Source organism: Perca fluviatilis, chromosome 2, assembly GCF_010015445.1.
Source record: "Perca fluviatilis chromosome 2, GENO_Pfluv_1.0, whole genome shotgun sequence".
NCBI classification, from domain to species: Eukaryota; Metazoa; Chordata; class Actinopteri; order Perciformes; family Percidae; genus Perca; species Perca fluviatilis.
In genome coordinates, this window is record NC_053113.1 from 6,121,767 (window position 1) to 6,138,592 (window position 16,826).

The 16,826-nt window shown below is 41.7% G+C and overlaps 1 protein-coding gene across 1 annotated transcript; it reads left to right on the plus strand.

Moving 5' to 3' along the window:
- The first annotated feature begins 290 nt into the window (after positions 1-290).
- LOC120545198 (olfactory receptor 11A1-like) lies at positions 291-16,354 on the plus strand. Its single transcript, XM_039779327.1, has 4 exons — positions 291-1,221; positions 5,695-6,174; positions 15,444-15,557; positions 16,317-16,354. Exons 1-4 carry the CDS (start codon positions 291-293, stop codon positions 16,352-16,354), a joined length of 1,563 nt encoding a protein of 520 aa, XP_039635261.1.
- The last annotated feature ends 472 nt before the right edge of the window (positions 16,355-16,826 follow it).

A 16,826-nucleotide genomic window follows, 5' to 3' on the forward strand; every position in this document is an offset into this window, starting at 1 on the left:
AGTTCAGTACGGAGGGACTCACAGTATCATTCACACAATGTCACAAACTGTTTGTAGTTTCTCTCCTAACCATTGTGTTGACTTTAAATCAGAGTGGTAAGTTGTAAGATGTTTGTCACACATGATTCCTCACTCATTTGTTGACTGTAAGAATACTGTTTGTGTTGATGCTTCAGCTGCACTCTGTGATACATGTTAACATTTAAAACTGTTGCACACTTGTAACAGACAACATGTGACATTATAATACTCATATTGCGATAAAGTACTTTGAACCAGAAAGGAGAATCATGATAAACTCTTCAAATGTTTCATATTTTACACTTGCTGCTTACTTTGACATTGAGTTGTTTACATTTTTATATTTCTTCCTCATTTTGTCTTTGTATGTTTTCATAGTTTGTGCCAATCTTTTGCTGATTGTGGTTATCTGTATGAACAGGAGCTTACATGAACCTATGTACCTTTTTCTGTGCAGCCTGTTTGTAAATGAACTGTATGGTAGTACAGGGTTGTTTCCATTCCTTCTGGTTCAGATCCTCTCTGACATTCACACTGTTTCTGCTCCCTTCTGTTTCCTGCAGATGTTCTGTGTGTATACTTATGGCAGTGTAGAGTTTATTAACTTAGCCCTCATGTCTTATGACAGATATCTTGCTATCTGTTATCCTCTGCAATATCACGTACATATGACATCTAATAAGGTTGTTGTGCTTATTGCTGTAACATGGTCTCTTCCTTTTTTTGCTGTTTTTGTCACAACATTATTGAGTGCCTCCTTACAGCTGTGTGGGAACATCATTAATAGTGTTTACTGTGACAACTATTCCATCATAAAATTGGCTTGCTATGAAACAAGAGTAAATAATGTGTATGAACTCGTTGCAGCTTCTCTAACAGTCTGTGTTCCTGTATCTATAATCTTTTACACTTACATGAAGATCTTTAAAGTGTGTTTTTCTGGTTCTAAACAGACCAGACAGAAAGCTGTCAGTACCTGCACACCTCACCTCGCTTCCCTGCTCAACTTTTCTTTTGGGGTTTCCTTTGAAATATTACAGAGCAGGTTTGATATGAGCAGTGTACCCATGATGTTACGAATATTGTTGTCATTGTATTTTCTGACGTGCCAACCGATCTTTAACCCTGTAATTTACGGCCTCAACATGTCCAAAATACGCATCATGTGTCAAAGTCTGTTTTCAATTTCTGTTTTGGGAGGTCGCTTAAATTTGTTTTTATTCAAAACTGGATTTTCTAAAATGTGGTTTAGAAAAAGTATCATGTAATGACATGATGAATATTGTCAAAGAACGAACGTTTCTTGTTATAACTTGATAAAGTTGTAGCCTATGTTGTAATAACTTGAAAATATCTTGTTGTAACGTAATAACATGATATTGATTCTGTAAAAATTCACAGTATCGGTAATTTGGTTTTGAATGATACTAATGAAAAATTAAATAAGTCAAGAAATTAGAATTTAAATTTGAAGTTAAAAGAAAGCTTAACCTTCTATTCATGAACTTCTATAGAGCAGATTTTGATTTAACATGTCCAAAATATGCATTGTGTTAAACTCTGCTTTAAAGTTATATTGGGAAGCGTAGTTTTGTTCAGCTTGAGTAAAACAAATTGAGAAAACAATAAATGTTTGCTTTTGGCTCAATAGTGTCAACAGTAATTATTTCTTTTGTTGACATATTGTATCAAAAGGTAGGACATTTATCATGCAGATGTCCACACAAAGTTGATCCAGTGAGAGAAAGGGGATTTACTCTAGTTCCCATCTTTATGTTTTTATTAGGTCTGTCAACGAAGATAACAAAGACCCGATCACACAAAAACAAGCCTATTAAAATGTGTTTTAAGAAGTGATTGCAAAGTGACATGCAAATAAGTTTAGTCTTCTGGAGAGAACCATCTAGAAGGGCTTTGAAACTCAACTTGCCATTCAAAAGAGCCTTTTTCTTTCTGCATTCCTGCTGTAGTGGGAAGTGTCCAAAAAGGCTCTAAGGTCACACAGATCTGACTCCAGTTAATTAATACCCACGTCTTCTTTTATTGAACTTACGTTCACCATAGACAATATAAGAGTTACAACACAGGTGTGGGTTCACAAAACAGAGACTAAGTTTCCCTAGCGACAGACATAAAGTCAGGGCTTGGTCCATCAAGTTCTCGTCAGAAAGTGAGCCCCCATCTATTCTCTCTCCCTCCCAGCAGGGTGTCTTCTTGTTTCTAGGCAGAAACTTGTATCTTCACACACGCACGCACACACACACACACACACACACACACACACACACACACACACACACAGTTATTTGAACAAACGATTGGGGAAATAAACGCAGCTTGTCCGCGAGTCCCATTGATAGAGCCTGAGCAGGATGTAACCCGTGATTTGTAGCTACAAATCACTGATAGTTAGCTTCATTTTCGGCGTCATTTGAGTATATTTACAGTTTGAATTTCATCACGCCACGTATACAACCTCTAGCTAAATGTCTTATAAAGCTAACAACAGTGTCCGATTTCAAATTAATGAATATTTGTGAAGAGTAGGGCTTTCGTTAGCTGCAACTGTCCCTTCAAGTCCGATTTCAAGTTAATGATTTTTTGTGAATTTTCAGAGGAATTCTAAGAGGAGGCTAGCTAGCTCTCATTGATAGAGCTCCATCCAGCAGCAGGCTCCATCAATGAGACTCGCAGACAAGCGTACCTCATAGCAGGCCGGGGTCTGTGAAGGAAGGCAGGCGGGGCGCGAGGCAGCAACACAGGCAGCACCGGCGCTGAACTCCGACACACAGCCGGACAAAATTTGCAATTAGACATCCATTTTCGTAAAGCGGCCGATTTCTCACATAAAAAAGTTTCAGAAGTGAATTTTGTAATGGAATAGAGATCTGCGTGACCTAGCTAGATTCAGAAGACTACCTGATCTCAGGTCAGTTGTGTAGCCTATGTAAATGTTGGGGCGTGACCGTTCTCTTAATACACCCATGGGCTGACAAAGATTCCGGTTTTTGGGAGGTTGACGTCAACTTCCAGCTTTGTTGAGATTCGCCCGTTTTCAGCGGCAGTTTCAAAATATGAGATTTTCATAGTAAAGGGGTGTCAGTGGGACTTTGAGCTTCTATGTATGTCCTATTTACCCACCAAACTGTCGTTATTCAACTATGACAGGGTAAAATCGGTTTTGCATTCTATCACCCCTTTCAGGTCTTTGTAGCCCTTCCAGAAGCTTGGTAATCTGGCAGAGAAGACGCTGACTTTTCAGAGACTTTGCACAATAATTCCAGAGCGATAGTAATTCCTTTTGTGGGAATTACTGGAATTGTTGGGTCTTTGTAAATTATAGAGTGTGGTCTAGACCTACTCTATCTGTAAAGTGTCCTGAGATAACTCTTGTTATAATTTTATACTATAAATAAAAGTGAATCGACCAGCTATTTACTGTATTTAGTCATCTTTTTGCAACAAAAAACAATGTCTTTGTGTTAGCCGACTGCCAACTTTGATAGGGGGCACTTCGACTGACAGCTGGCTTGTCCAATTACATCGAGTCATTTTGGGGATCAAGTTCAGCCAGAGAGCCAGAGAGGCCCTATAGGAGGCTTTATATACTATGTCTGTGTGTATTGGAAAGTGTGGCGCCAGGTTTATGAGGTTAATGTTAATATTGAATATATATTATATTCATAGGACCCACCCATACATTTTAGTTTTCTTGTCTATTCATTATTTTTGTTATTTTAAGTGTAGTTACAGCTAAGAAAGACAGTCTCCAGTGGTGTAAAAGTCACTTGCACTCCTTGCCACTAGGAGGCGACATTGACCAGTAAATGGCAGAGTGAACTCTGAGGGCAGAACCAACCTGAGTTCTCCTTAGTTGTGCAAGAGCTTCAGCCTTTACGTTAGTAGAAACTACAGTGCAACTAAATGTCCTTCTATTGAAAAGACATGATAATCCGTTAGTGAATAGTGAATAGTGTTCCTGACGCGTGTTTTTGTAGTAATCCACTGATAACATCACGCATAATAACGAGGGTTAAAACCGATCTCCATCCATCCATCTTCGTCCGCTTATCCGGTGTCGGGTCGCGGGGGGAGCAGCTCCAGCAGGGGACCCCAAACTTCCCTTTCCCGAGCAACATTAACCAGCTCCGACTGGGGGATCCCGAGGCGTTCCCAGGCCAGGTTGGAGATATAATCCCACCACCTAGTCCTGGGTCTTCCCCGAGGCCTCCTCCCAGTTGGACGTGCCTGGAACACCTCCCTAGGGAGGCGCCCAGGGGGCATCCTTACCAGATGCCCGAACCACCTCAACTGGCTCCTTTCAACGCGAAGGAGCAGCGGCTCTACTCCGAGCTCCTCACGGATGACTGAGCTTCTCACCCTATCTCTAAGGGAGACGCCAGCCACCCTCCTGAGGAAACCCATTTCGGCCGCTTGTACCCTGGATAAAACCGATCTGTGATTCTCTGATTCTCAGTTCTCTGTGAAGTTAGCAGCAAGTGATCTAATGTAGCGTTTTATGTGGAGTGAGCAATGCGCTGTACTCTGTTTAAAAAATAGCCTTGTAAATGCATAACAGGAGAAGCAGCTTTAAAAGTGACATATTAAATGAAACATATATAAGAGCTGTGTGGTGGATCCAATTCATGCCGATGTGAAGAGTGGTTCATAAGGATTTGACACTTTAAAGTGTTGTGAACGGGATTTGATGTGGCGTTGACAGCACCCCCACACCAACACCCTCCCCGCCAGGCTAAAGCAGTCAACCGAGCCTTCCTTGGATAACTATAACGTGGATGACTCAGAAGCTTCACAGATATGAAAAAAAAAAAAATCTCTTTAATTTTGAAAATACACAAAATGTTGCTGTGATCTTTCTCTCCAGCACTTTGATCAAACGGAGCGTGCCTATGTTCCCACAGCCCTATGTTCCTACATTTCTAAGATTTTTTTTTACTGAAAATCAGGCCCTATGTTCCCACAGCCCTATGTTCCCACATTTGTAAGATTTATTTTTCAAAATTAGGCCCTATGTTATCACATTTCCTTTTTCATAGATTTGTATCAGATTGTACCCTCCTTTCTCCCAATTTGGTAGACAATTACACCCAACCTATTATCCAGTAGTAATGGACTACACATGTAATGTAACGCTAACCCTAACCCTAACATAGGGCTGTGGGAACATAGGGCCTAATTTTCAGTGAAAAAAAATCTTAGAAATGTGGGCACCAGTCACACTCTGGCATGTCAAGAATGAAAGGTCTGGCTAGATCTTATGTATGGTGGCCAGGTATGGATCAGGATGTGGAAAGGGAAGTGCAGTCTTGTGAAGAGTGTCAAAAACACCAAAAGGCACCTCCCACTGCAGCATTGCACCCATGGGAGTGGCCAGAGTCACCATGGTCAAGAATTCATGTGGACTATGCAGGGCCTTTCCTAGGAGAGATGTTCTTGCTTATAGTGGATGCTCACTCAAAGTGGATGGACATCTACCCGATGAACTCATCCACATCCCAGGCTACCATAGAGAAACTGCGTTTCTGAGTTTCAGTGTGTTTGGTCTACCAAAAATGTTGGTATCGGACAATGGAGCCTGTTTCACAAGCTCAGAGTTTGAGTCATTCATGGAGCAGAATTTAGAATTTTCAGCTTTTGACCTGCTCATGCCAGATGTGAAATCAAAAGTGCAGCAAAAGCAACTGAAACAGAAACAGACTCATGATGCAAACAGAAAAGTGAGGAGTTTCTCGCCCGGGGATAATGTTTTTGTAAGGAACTATTCTTATGGTCCTAAGTGGATCCCTGCTGTCATCCAGAGCTCATCAGGCCCAGTGTCTTATACAGTGATCATTGGATGTGGTCAACCCATGAAGAGGCACATGGACCAAGTGAGAGCTAGACTGGCTGACACTGTTCCAAGTTCTGAGTCTGAGGATGAAGAGGAAACCTTGTCGGACATGGTTGGAGGTTGTGTGGGCCCCTTGCCTACAAGTTTGAATGACAGAGGAGAACCTCCACCTATTGAGCCACAAGATCTTCAGCTGGCTCCTGATACTCGGGTCCCACCGGACTTGCCCATTGCATCAGTGGTGCGACGCTCTGAGCGGGAGAGACGCTCGCCTGGGCACCTTAAAGACTTTGTTAGACAGAGTGAGATCTGTTTCCTGAATGGAGCAACAATGCACTCTGATCTCACTGGAAGGACGAACCTTCCTAGTTTAACACATATATATATATATATATATATATATATATATATATATATATATATATATATATATATATATATGGGAGATGTGGTATCCTAACTGTAATATCCTAACTGTAATATTAACTGTTAATTACAAGAATGCTTATCTGTAAGCTATATCAGTTACTTAGCTATGAAGAATGATAGTTCATTTTCTTATGTTTCTGAAGTTAGCTGCTAATAACTGATGCTCCAGAAGGAGGCGCTATTACATTGAGTTCTGAATCAGAGTGTGTTCAGCTGACCGAATGTTGACCCTAGTTAAGAAAGACCGAAGAAGTTGCTTGCTAGCTGGAGACAGGTGAAAGTAACCTGTAAAGAAGTAATGCTGCCCATTGCATTAAACTTGCAAACATATGTGGATGTTGTGGACATTCAGTTCTTCATTAGAAGATACAACATCTACAACGTGAGACTATTTTTGCAGTGACACATTAAAGACATTTAGGCTTTTGATTAAATGTCAGTTGCTCTAAACATTAGCATTTTTAATTAACTGTATATGAAGTGTCAAACAACACAGGACTTTCATCCAGGAGACTGGGGTTCATGTCCTGTTTTGTCCCATGTGTCACATGAAGTGCCCATATTGTGAAAAAAACACTTTTTCTGGGATTTGGGCTGTTATTTTGTGTCTCTGGTGCTTCCACACGCATACAAACTTCCATGCTGTTTTGAATGAGATACAGTTTCTGAATGTGTCCTGCCTTCAGTCTACTGGTGAGCTGTTCAAAATCTGCAGGGTTTTCTACGTCAGTAGCCGAGATGAGGTAGCTAACCGCTAGCATGCTACCGCTAGCATGCTACTGCTAGCATGCTACTGCTAGCATGCTACCGCTAGCATGGTACCTAAAACACACACAAGTTCACCACAATCTACAAAAGAACTACTTACATGTCCCTGTTCTGCAGGTATTCCACGCTAAGTTGGAAGTGCGCCCTCGTTTAGAAGAAGTCTCCCGGCTAATCCTCCCTTGTAACTGACCGAAGTTGTAGAAACAGCAAGCTAGCTGATGTGATCTTTACCTAGCTACTGAGCATGTGCGACTCCTAACAAAGATGGTAAAAAGAAAATCAGATGTCTCACTCTGTAGCTAAAACAGAGACCTGAACACAGGGTGAAAAGAGGAGCTGCAGCAATGTGCAGTACAACAAAAATATGGTGTTTTTTGAAAATTAAACCATATAAACCTGTTCTGGTACAACCTCAAAATACAATTATGAACCTGAAAATGAGCATAATATGTCTGCTTTAAATGCACATCTTTAACCCTGCCCACGATCCCTGCACCCTGCATGTTGAAAAAATTACGCTAAATCGGTCCCTACACAGAGTCAAAAGGTGATGCCAAGAGTCTCAACCCAGAGCGTTGAAAAATAGACTGCGTCTGATTGAGATGCTAAAGGAGACTTTTTGTGTCAGTAAAAACAGCCAAAACACACCTGACCAAGCATAGGTTTTTGACACGCTTGGAGTGAGACTGTGTTGTGTGTTCGCCGCGATGTGAAGGTGCATTTCTGTGGAGATGCATGTCAGGCTACGGTGTAGGGTCATTATCAGTGTGTACCTACATGTGTTCCTACGTGCGCAATGCGCAATCCAGATTTCATGGAACAACAACAAACTTGGAACTAGCAAGCTACTGGTAAGAGCCGAGACACACCAACCCGATAATCGGCCGTTGGACAGTCTGGCGAGGTCAGTGACTTGAGTCTGTTCGGTGTGTCCCGTCTAAGGGGGTGTCGGCCTTCATTTTGGCCGACCTGACATGTTCAGTCGGAGGCGGGGCAGTCGGGACTCACCCGGAAATGGCGAGCAGAATGAGCCTGACTAGAGTCTCTCAAAATCTTTTAAACTGACCTTTGTTGAGCTGAAATGAAGACAGATTCAGCAGCTGCATGGCCTATTTATCTCTTAAAATTTTTTCAAAAACATGTTTCAGTGAACTATTTTAGTACAATATGAGACCGTAATCTGAACAAGCCGCCATGACAGTCTGGCTTTGAATTTCTTGAGAAAACAAACCCATGTGACGCGTTCTTCCAATCAGCTGCCGGTTTTAATTTCTTGGGCAACAATACAGAGTAGCGCCGCCTGCTGCTATGGAGACGTATTACGTAAGATGATTGAGATTGGTTCATAGAAATGCAAACAACCCAGAGTATTTTCTTCTATCCCAGAATGCATCTGTGGTGTAGAGACCTTCCTCCACAGCACTGTGGAGATAGAGCCAGCTATGAGAGACTAGCAGTATACCTTCCAAATTAATATCTGAATAGACCAGCCCTACTTATTTTGATGCAAATAATTGGAGCAGGAACAAAGCACAACATGGAAATGAAAACACTGGTGTTTATTTAACCCTAGTATTGTCTTCCCATGGACATGCCCCTGTTGTCCTCTGGTTTGCCTGTTTATGAAGCATACCATTTTCACCCAGTGGGCCCTATCTTGCACCCAGCGCAATTGCCTTTGTACACCGACGCATGTATCATTCCTATTTTGCACCCGACGCACAGCGGACTTTTCCCTCCACAGACGCACATCGGTAAAATAAGAAATGTATTTGCGCTCCTGGGGCGGTTCAGCGAAAAGAGGAGGCGTGTTCCGGCACACACGTTCCCTGGTGCTATTTTGCAGTTTCAGAAAACAATTCCGCCACTGACCAGGAAAAACCTGGTCTAAAGTCAGTGGCGCTAGTCTAAAGTCAGTAGCGCGTTATTCAGATGCTATTTTAGGGGCGCATGCTTGGCCATAATGTAGCGTTTGCACAACGCGCATACACTTCTCTCATCTAAATGGATTTTTGCAAACCATACATAATTACAAAGGAAAATATTACTGAAAATGCACTTCAGGTGTTTGGATAGATCAGGAGGCACTTTACAGTACAGTCCTCAAAAAGTTGCAGCATTCTTTGTGGCTTGTTGTGATTTATACAACATTTCCATGAATCATGGATGTGTTGATGACATAAATGAGGAAATATTAGAGGACTTAAGGAGACGTGATGTTGAACTACGGCAGGATCTGTCCGGGAGTAATGCGGGATGCGCTCCTGGTGGAGCGGGTGGACTGAGATGGAGTGGGGGGAGGAGGAAGGGGCACAACAGGTGCAGGTGGTGCGTTTGGAGGCGCCGCCCGGTCCATGGCTGCAGCAATCCTCTCCAGACTTGAGGAGATGCGCCCGAGAGGCCGCCGCAACATCGCCACCCGGTCAAAACAGGCATTTATTACTTTGCCGCATCCCGGACAGCTCCCGCTGGTGTGTGCCAGGCAAATCTGCCGTCATAATAGCAATCCGCCATGGAACAAGCGCACCTGCTCTTAAAGGGAATGTGAGATGACGCTCTGATTGGTTATTTTCATGTTACGCCCAAACCACACTTAGCTACTTCAGACCAACCCATTTAAGATTTGCGTTGGGCGCAAGACTCATTTATCCCGCCGGTATCATAGCAACAGCAAGATCCGCCCACAACGATACTTGCGTTTGGCGTTTCATACTTGCGTTTCAGATCGTTAAAATAGGGCCCAATATGTGTTACACCTTCCTGGTTACCTTCATTAGTTTTGCACTTTGTTTAATTCATGTTAAATAAATGAAATCATACCTTAATTTATGAGTTTGACAAGCAGAAATCATTCATTATTTTGAGTAAAAGTTAAGATCAGAGGGGTGTATGTTGATGGATATCCGTCAAAGTTTAGTCAGGATTCTATTTTGAAACCTTTACATGTTTATTATCACACCCGTTGTCCTCTCGTTAATAATTACCGAAATCTGTGGTTATTTGTTTGAAAGAAATGTTTTATCCCTAAAATCAATGAATACTTGCAGTAAATAATCGTGGTTATCATTTCAAGGCTGTGGAATGAATTGCCTCTGCATGTCACCCTTCACATTTTCAAATCATGACTTAAAACTTACTTTTATTCATTGGCCTTTAAACCTGCTTGAGAGTTGTATTCTGCATATTCATTTTCCAGTTTGTTACTTGTTTTAAAATTTTCATTTTGTTACTCGTGTTTTTATAATCTGTCCTAAATCATGTCAATGTCCAGCACTTTGGTCAAACTGGTTGTTTTAAATGTGCTTTACAAATAAAGTTGGATTGGAAAGTTGGATTGGATTTTGGCCATAATCATGCAGCCACACTTTCTTCAGGAGTTTGTTAACTAATCATCCAGTATGTGTTGTGACAGAGCGGTCTCACTGGTCAACAGCTCTGATTGTAATTTGCTTCAGAGGGAATTAGTTGAAACTGTGGCTAATGTGAAGAGACCTCAGGACAAACATGTTGACAGGCTGAAATGACCTTTGACCTGAGAGACTTCATCACTGAGGTGCGGTGATGTAACTTCCCCTAACACCTTTGAGAGGTCACATCACTTACAGATCAAAGTAATGTTAGTTTTATTAAGAAGCATCACTTTAGATTGTTTGTCAGAAGTTTAAAGCTCCATATTATAGACTGCAACAATCACTTTCTGGGAACAAATGGCCATAGATTTAAAATGTGAAAACTTGTTTTTTTCTGTTGTCATTTTCAGCCGTAACTGTAACCTTTAAATAAATATGGTTTAACACGAAGGTTGTGACTAGAGGTGCAAAGATTATTCAAATAGTTGTCAAGTATTTAATTAATCGCCAACTATTTTGATAATGGATTAATCGATTTATGCTTTGAACACTGGTTCTTGGATTTAATTCCCCCGACCTCCACAGGGATGCCAAAAAAGATAAGTCAGACAGGGGCCTCCTTCAGACATTCTCAGGTCACCTGCACTACCCTTTTGGGCTCACTATGTCTGTCCAGAGTCTTACCCCATCCCCTGACCCAACTCACCACCAGATGGTGATCAGTTGACGGCTCTGACCCTTTCTTCACCCAAGGGTCCAAAACATGTGGCCTCAAATCAGACAATACAATTACAAAATCAATCATCAAGATTTGGCCTAGGCTGCTCTGGTACCACACACACTTATGAGCATTATGTTCAAACGGTGCAGTGTTCATTATAGACAATCCATTATTTATTTCCACAATTTTAGAAAAAGTTGCTGCCAAACAGCTTTTTACGGTCACAACATTCTAGACAAATTTCAATCTGGCTTCCGTCAGAAACACTCTACAGAAACCGCTCTTTTTAGAGTGTCCAATGATTTAATGATGTCTTCTGATGTGGGTAAATGTTCTGTTTTGGTGCTGCTGGACCTTTGCACAGCTGTTGATACCGTGGATCACGCCATCTTGCTTGAAAGACTTAAGCAATGGGTTGGTATTTCTGAGAGTGCCCTGGACTGGTTCTCCTCTTATCTTTCAGATATAACCTATTCTGTGTCACTTGTTCCCTATTTCTCTGAAACTGCTGCCCTTTCTTGTGGGGTGCCTCATGGATCTGTAGGTCCGATTTTATTGACGTTGTATATGCTTCCCCTAGGCCACATAATTAGGCAATTTGGAGATATCCATTATCATTACTATGCTGATGATATCCAACTGTGTGTTTCTTTTAATCCGGAACCGAAGTCTGGGACAAACACCAACTCTCTGCACGACTCGATTTTGCAAATCCATTTTCCAAGTGTAAACGGAAAACACAAATGAATACATGCAGAGCAGAATCAGGGCCATTAGGCTTGTGCCGGCTGCAATCACATCATTTCTTGATGATAGAAGCGATGACTGGTGTTTGGTTTTCCCTACACTGATATTAAAGCGATTCTAACCATCATATGATCAGAACTAAGAAAATAAAATATAATCTGCGCTTGAGTCTTCATTAAGTCTTGTTTCTGGTGAAGCGCCAATTCCTCCTGAGTATTGTGAATCTGTAACATTCTGTAAAAACTCTCAACAAAGCTTTTCTCATCTGTTTTAATTGATATCATGAATTTGTATCACAAGTTTTCCTTCTTGAAGATGTATCTGTGTAAACCTACTTTGAATCAATCCTCCTTTCCTCTGGTGCATCTTTCTTATCTTTCTACTCTCACGTCATCCAAGTGAACAGAGCGATTTTATTGAAATGTAAGCATCCTTCTGTTTCTCATTAAATCTTCAGAACATTATGAACTCTTGGGACGCCTGGGTAGCTCACTTGGTGGGTTCAATTCCGGCCTAGAGCCCTTTGCTGCATGTCATTCCCTCTCTCTCTCACCTTTCAGTCTAAGCTGTCCTGTCAAATAAATGCCTACAAATGCAGAAAAAGAGAACATTGTGAACTGAATCCTGCTTCGTGTCGCTTTGTTCCCTGAGATCTCGTAACTGCTTTCAGAGTCAACTCACAGTGGATGAAAGGATACAAACCACAAATGTTTAATAATGATTGAATTTTATATATTGTTAACGTTAATTGCAAACCAGTTCTCCATCTCTTTTCCATGGATCTGACACCTGATGGGCTATGCTTCTTTTGGACAGTCACTTAGCCTCCCTGGCTTCCAACCTGGTGCCATGGCTATCGGGAGCTACATTGGAACAGCACAGACTACGTGCTGTTATTTAAGGGAAAATTCAAATGTCTTTGACTGTATTGTTACATATCTCATATAGCTTTGTCTATTAAAGTTTGGTCCAAATTTCTGAGTCTCAAAGTAGTCAAATCTTCCAAATTCTGCTTTGAGTTTCGCGTAATTACAGTTTGAAAACAGTCTCCCATCTGTTTGGTTTGGCGCGCATTTAGGCCAGCCAAACTTCATTGTGAACCTAAATTAATAAACGGGCCGGATCAAAATCTGAGATGGACCAGGTTTGGCCTTGAGTTTGAGACATCTGCTCTACTACTACTATTGGAATTATAGTCAACTTTCGGAATGTGTTCCAACAGCCCTAGATCAAACTGTAAAGTTAGGTGTGAAAGGTGCTAAGAGTGTCATGGAACATTCACTGATTGTCTGGGCCAAACGCAATCTGTGTATTTCTTTTACAGTTTTCAGCAGTGATTCAGAATGAAAAGCTGAGGAATTTAGATGACTGGTTTTCTGCTTGTGGTGTGTTAACATTCTGAGCTTAATTTTAGTTTTTAATCTGTGTAAACACTGCAAAAAAATTCTGCAGAATTCTGCATCCACAGATTTCGTGTTGTCCTGCTGATTATAGAAATTCTTGTAAATGTCTGCAAGATTCAACCCAACAGCGACCTCTGATTCTACACTTAAAGAATCTGAAAATTACAATTCAAATCCAGGAAAACTAATATTTTCTAATGTGTGTCTGTCTATCCTGAAGTTTGTAACAAAGCGGTCTGATGGGAGGTCATTACCTGCCAGTCTCTGAGGGCCGTGCTGATTGGTCTCACTAATTTGCTTCAGAGGGAATTAGTGGAAACTGTGGCTAATGTGAAGAGACCTCAGGGACAAACATGTTGACAGGCTGAAATGACCTTTGACCTGAGGGACTTCAGCAGTGAGATGCAGTGATGTAACTTCTCCTAACACCTTTGAGAGGTTACATCACTTACAGATCAAAGTAAAGTTAGTTTTATTAAGAAGCATCACTTTAGATTGTTTGTCAGAAGTTTAAAGCTTCATATTATAAACCAAATAACCGTGACATCGCACTAACACAACAATCACTTCCATGTAGACAAATGGGCGTTCTTGTCTTTTAATGTTTTTAATTTGTTTATTAATGTTTTTAAATTGTTTTTAATTGTTTTCTTACTGCTCTTTAATGCTTTATGTAAAGCACTTTGAATTGCCCTGTTGCTGAAATGTGCTATGCAAATAAAGCTGCCTTGCCTTGCCTTGCCTATTTCTGTTGTCATTTTCAGCCGCAACGGTAACCTTTAAAGAAATATGGTTAAACACGGAGGATCTGACTAGAGCTGCAAAGTTTATTCAAATAGTTATTAACTGTTAAATTAACCGCCAACTATTTTGACAATCGATTAATCATTTTGAGTCATGTTTTATGGTTAAAAGATTCCCTATTCCCTTCATCTTAAATGTGAATATTTTCTAGTTTCTTCACTCCTCTGTGACCGTAAACTCAATATCTTTGACAAAACAAGACATTTGGGGACATCATCTTGGGCTTTTGAGCAACACTGATCACCTTTTATGTCTTTTTTTAGAGAAAACATCTAATCGGTTAATTAACAAAATAATCAACAGATTAATCCACAATGAAAATAATTGTTTAGTTGCAGCGTAGATCTGTGCCTATTTTCTTTGTTGTTTTGCTAGCCTCTATGATTAACCAAAACTACATCTACTAACATTTCTGTACCGGTTGGACTGACTAAAGCGAGCGGTATACCCGCCGTTCCCGACCTGTCACCCGACAATGTGACATTATGGGAGCGCGTAACTATTTATACTTGCACGTGGTGGTCGTGACACTAGTTGCTGTCTTCTCCTGAACTTGTAGTCACTCTGAGAGTCTTGGAATCCGGTTCCCCTCAAACTCGTCCATGCTTCCTGTTTCCGCTTTGTCGTGCGCCGCTGAAAAAAATAGAGACCTCTGGTCGCACACTTTAACTCCTGGCACGCCAGCGAGATCTACGTCATTTTGACATCACATTGGCATGCAACAGGTTAGGAACGGCGACTGCAAAGAGGCCTTAAGATAGATTTGGTTGGTGTAATTTTCTTTATTCTGTGGTAAATTAGGTGTCCAACATAATGTTAATAAACATGTTGACATTTGATCAAGATCAAGATTAACTTTATTGTCCCACATTGTGGGAAATTTGTCTTGGGCACTCAACCCATGCTGCAGCCATAGTAAAAACAAAGAAACAGACAGCATGTACAAACAACAATTACTGTACAATACTATACCACAGGCCATACTATGGTCCTGATGGTGTATAAAAACCCAACATGGTGTCATGCAATACAGTGGTTAAACATTACTCAAAATAAATACATGAAATTAAATTAAAAAGAGAGATCACAAATACAACAATTACATATCTCTATATATGAAAGCTTCAAACATGAACTTTAGATCAAGATGAGAGTATATCCAGCTGATCCTCGTCCCTGTTTGCTCACTGCCCAATTTCATCCTCAGTTGAGGTCAACTGTGTCCCCTTGTTCTTGAGTTATCACCCCTTGAAGCACCTAAGATCTTTAGACCACAGCTCTCGCTGCAGCTTCAGCAATGGAAGCTTTGAAGATTGCCTACTTGGGTTTAATCCCCCCAACCTCCACAGGCATGCCAGAAAAGATCTGTCAACAGGGGCCTCCTCCAGTTCACCCGCACTACCCGTTTGGGCTTACTGTCCAGAATTTTTTTCCCATGCCCCTGACCCAACTCACCCCAGAAGGTGATAAATTCACAGCTCCACCTCGTCTTCACCCAAAGGTCCAAAACACACAGCCTCGGATCAGACAATACAGACTCAATTCAGGGTTTCCAAGAAGACTGAATACTCCTAGCTGAAGAGAGGTTTGTGTGTATCTAATAAACCTCAAGGCTGTGTTGCATGGAGCCTGGTGCTCCTGGGAGGGTCTCCCATTGCAAAGTGGTCTCAGGCGAGGGGCCAGACTAAGATTAAGGTTCATAAAGACCCTTTGAGTCAACGAGGAAGAATGACCCGGTCCGGAAGATCCAAGCTCAGATCGAGGGTTCATCAGCAAGTGCCTGGCATTGAGCCCGACACCACGCACAGCACGAAGAAGCTATATCTCCATCACATGGGCCCACCACCTCAGAATCAGAATCAGTTTTATTGTCACTACCATAATACACACTCAACATACATGGAAGCGAGATATCGTTCTCCATATCATGGTATGTTACAGCTAAAAAAGAAAAGACACATAATACGCAGAGACTAATATAAAATTAACATACATTGAACCTGTTGGAAGAACTGCTGGGGTCAGTTGCGCTGCCACACGGGTGCTTGAGGTGGAGCACCACCAGTTAGATCTGGTGGGCCTTACATCTATGCACTAGCCAGACAAGCCAGACTGGCTGCAAATTACATTTGCTGCCGCTAGGGTGTGTCCAGATTTTGGCATTAGCACTTTTTCTGTAATTCTCCTGATACGGGTTGCTCTATTTTTCTGGAGTTGTACAGGGGTCACCCCCAGCGAGCCCAGCTACATTGGAGTTTAGATGAGAGGGTTGTCTCCCTACCCCTGTGGGTTGTTGGGGGGAATATTCTGACTGTTGTGCATGCATATGCACCACACCACAGCTAGGAGTAATTAGCCTTCTTTAAGACCCTGAATGGAGTACTGCATGGGGCTCCAGTAGGAACTCCATAGTTCTGCTGGGAGACTTCAACGCGCATGTGCGATCGGTCGTTGTCACACTTCTGTGCTGGTCATTGATAGCCTATAACAAACACTATGTTCTAACATAGGGATGCTCATAAGTGTATCTGGTACCAGAGAACCCTAGGCCAAAGATCGGTGACCGATGTTGTCATCGTATCATCTGATCTGAGGCCGCAAGTTTTGACGCCGATCACCATCAGTGGCGGTTTTTGGCACGGGCGAACCGGGCACCCGCCCGGGGCAGCATTTTTTCATGTCACATGGGTGGCGGCACAAGAACTTAAAAAAAAAATAAAAAATCCTCTGTG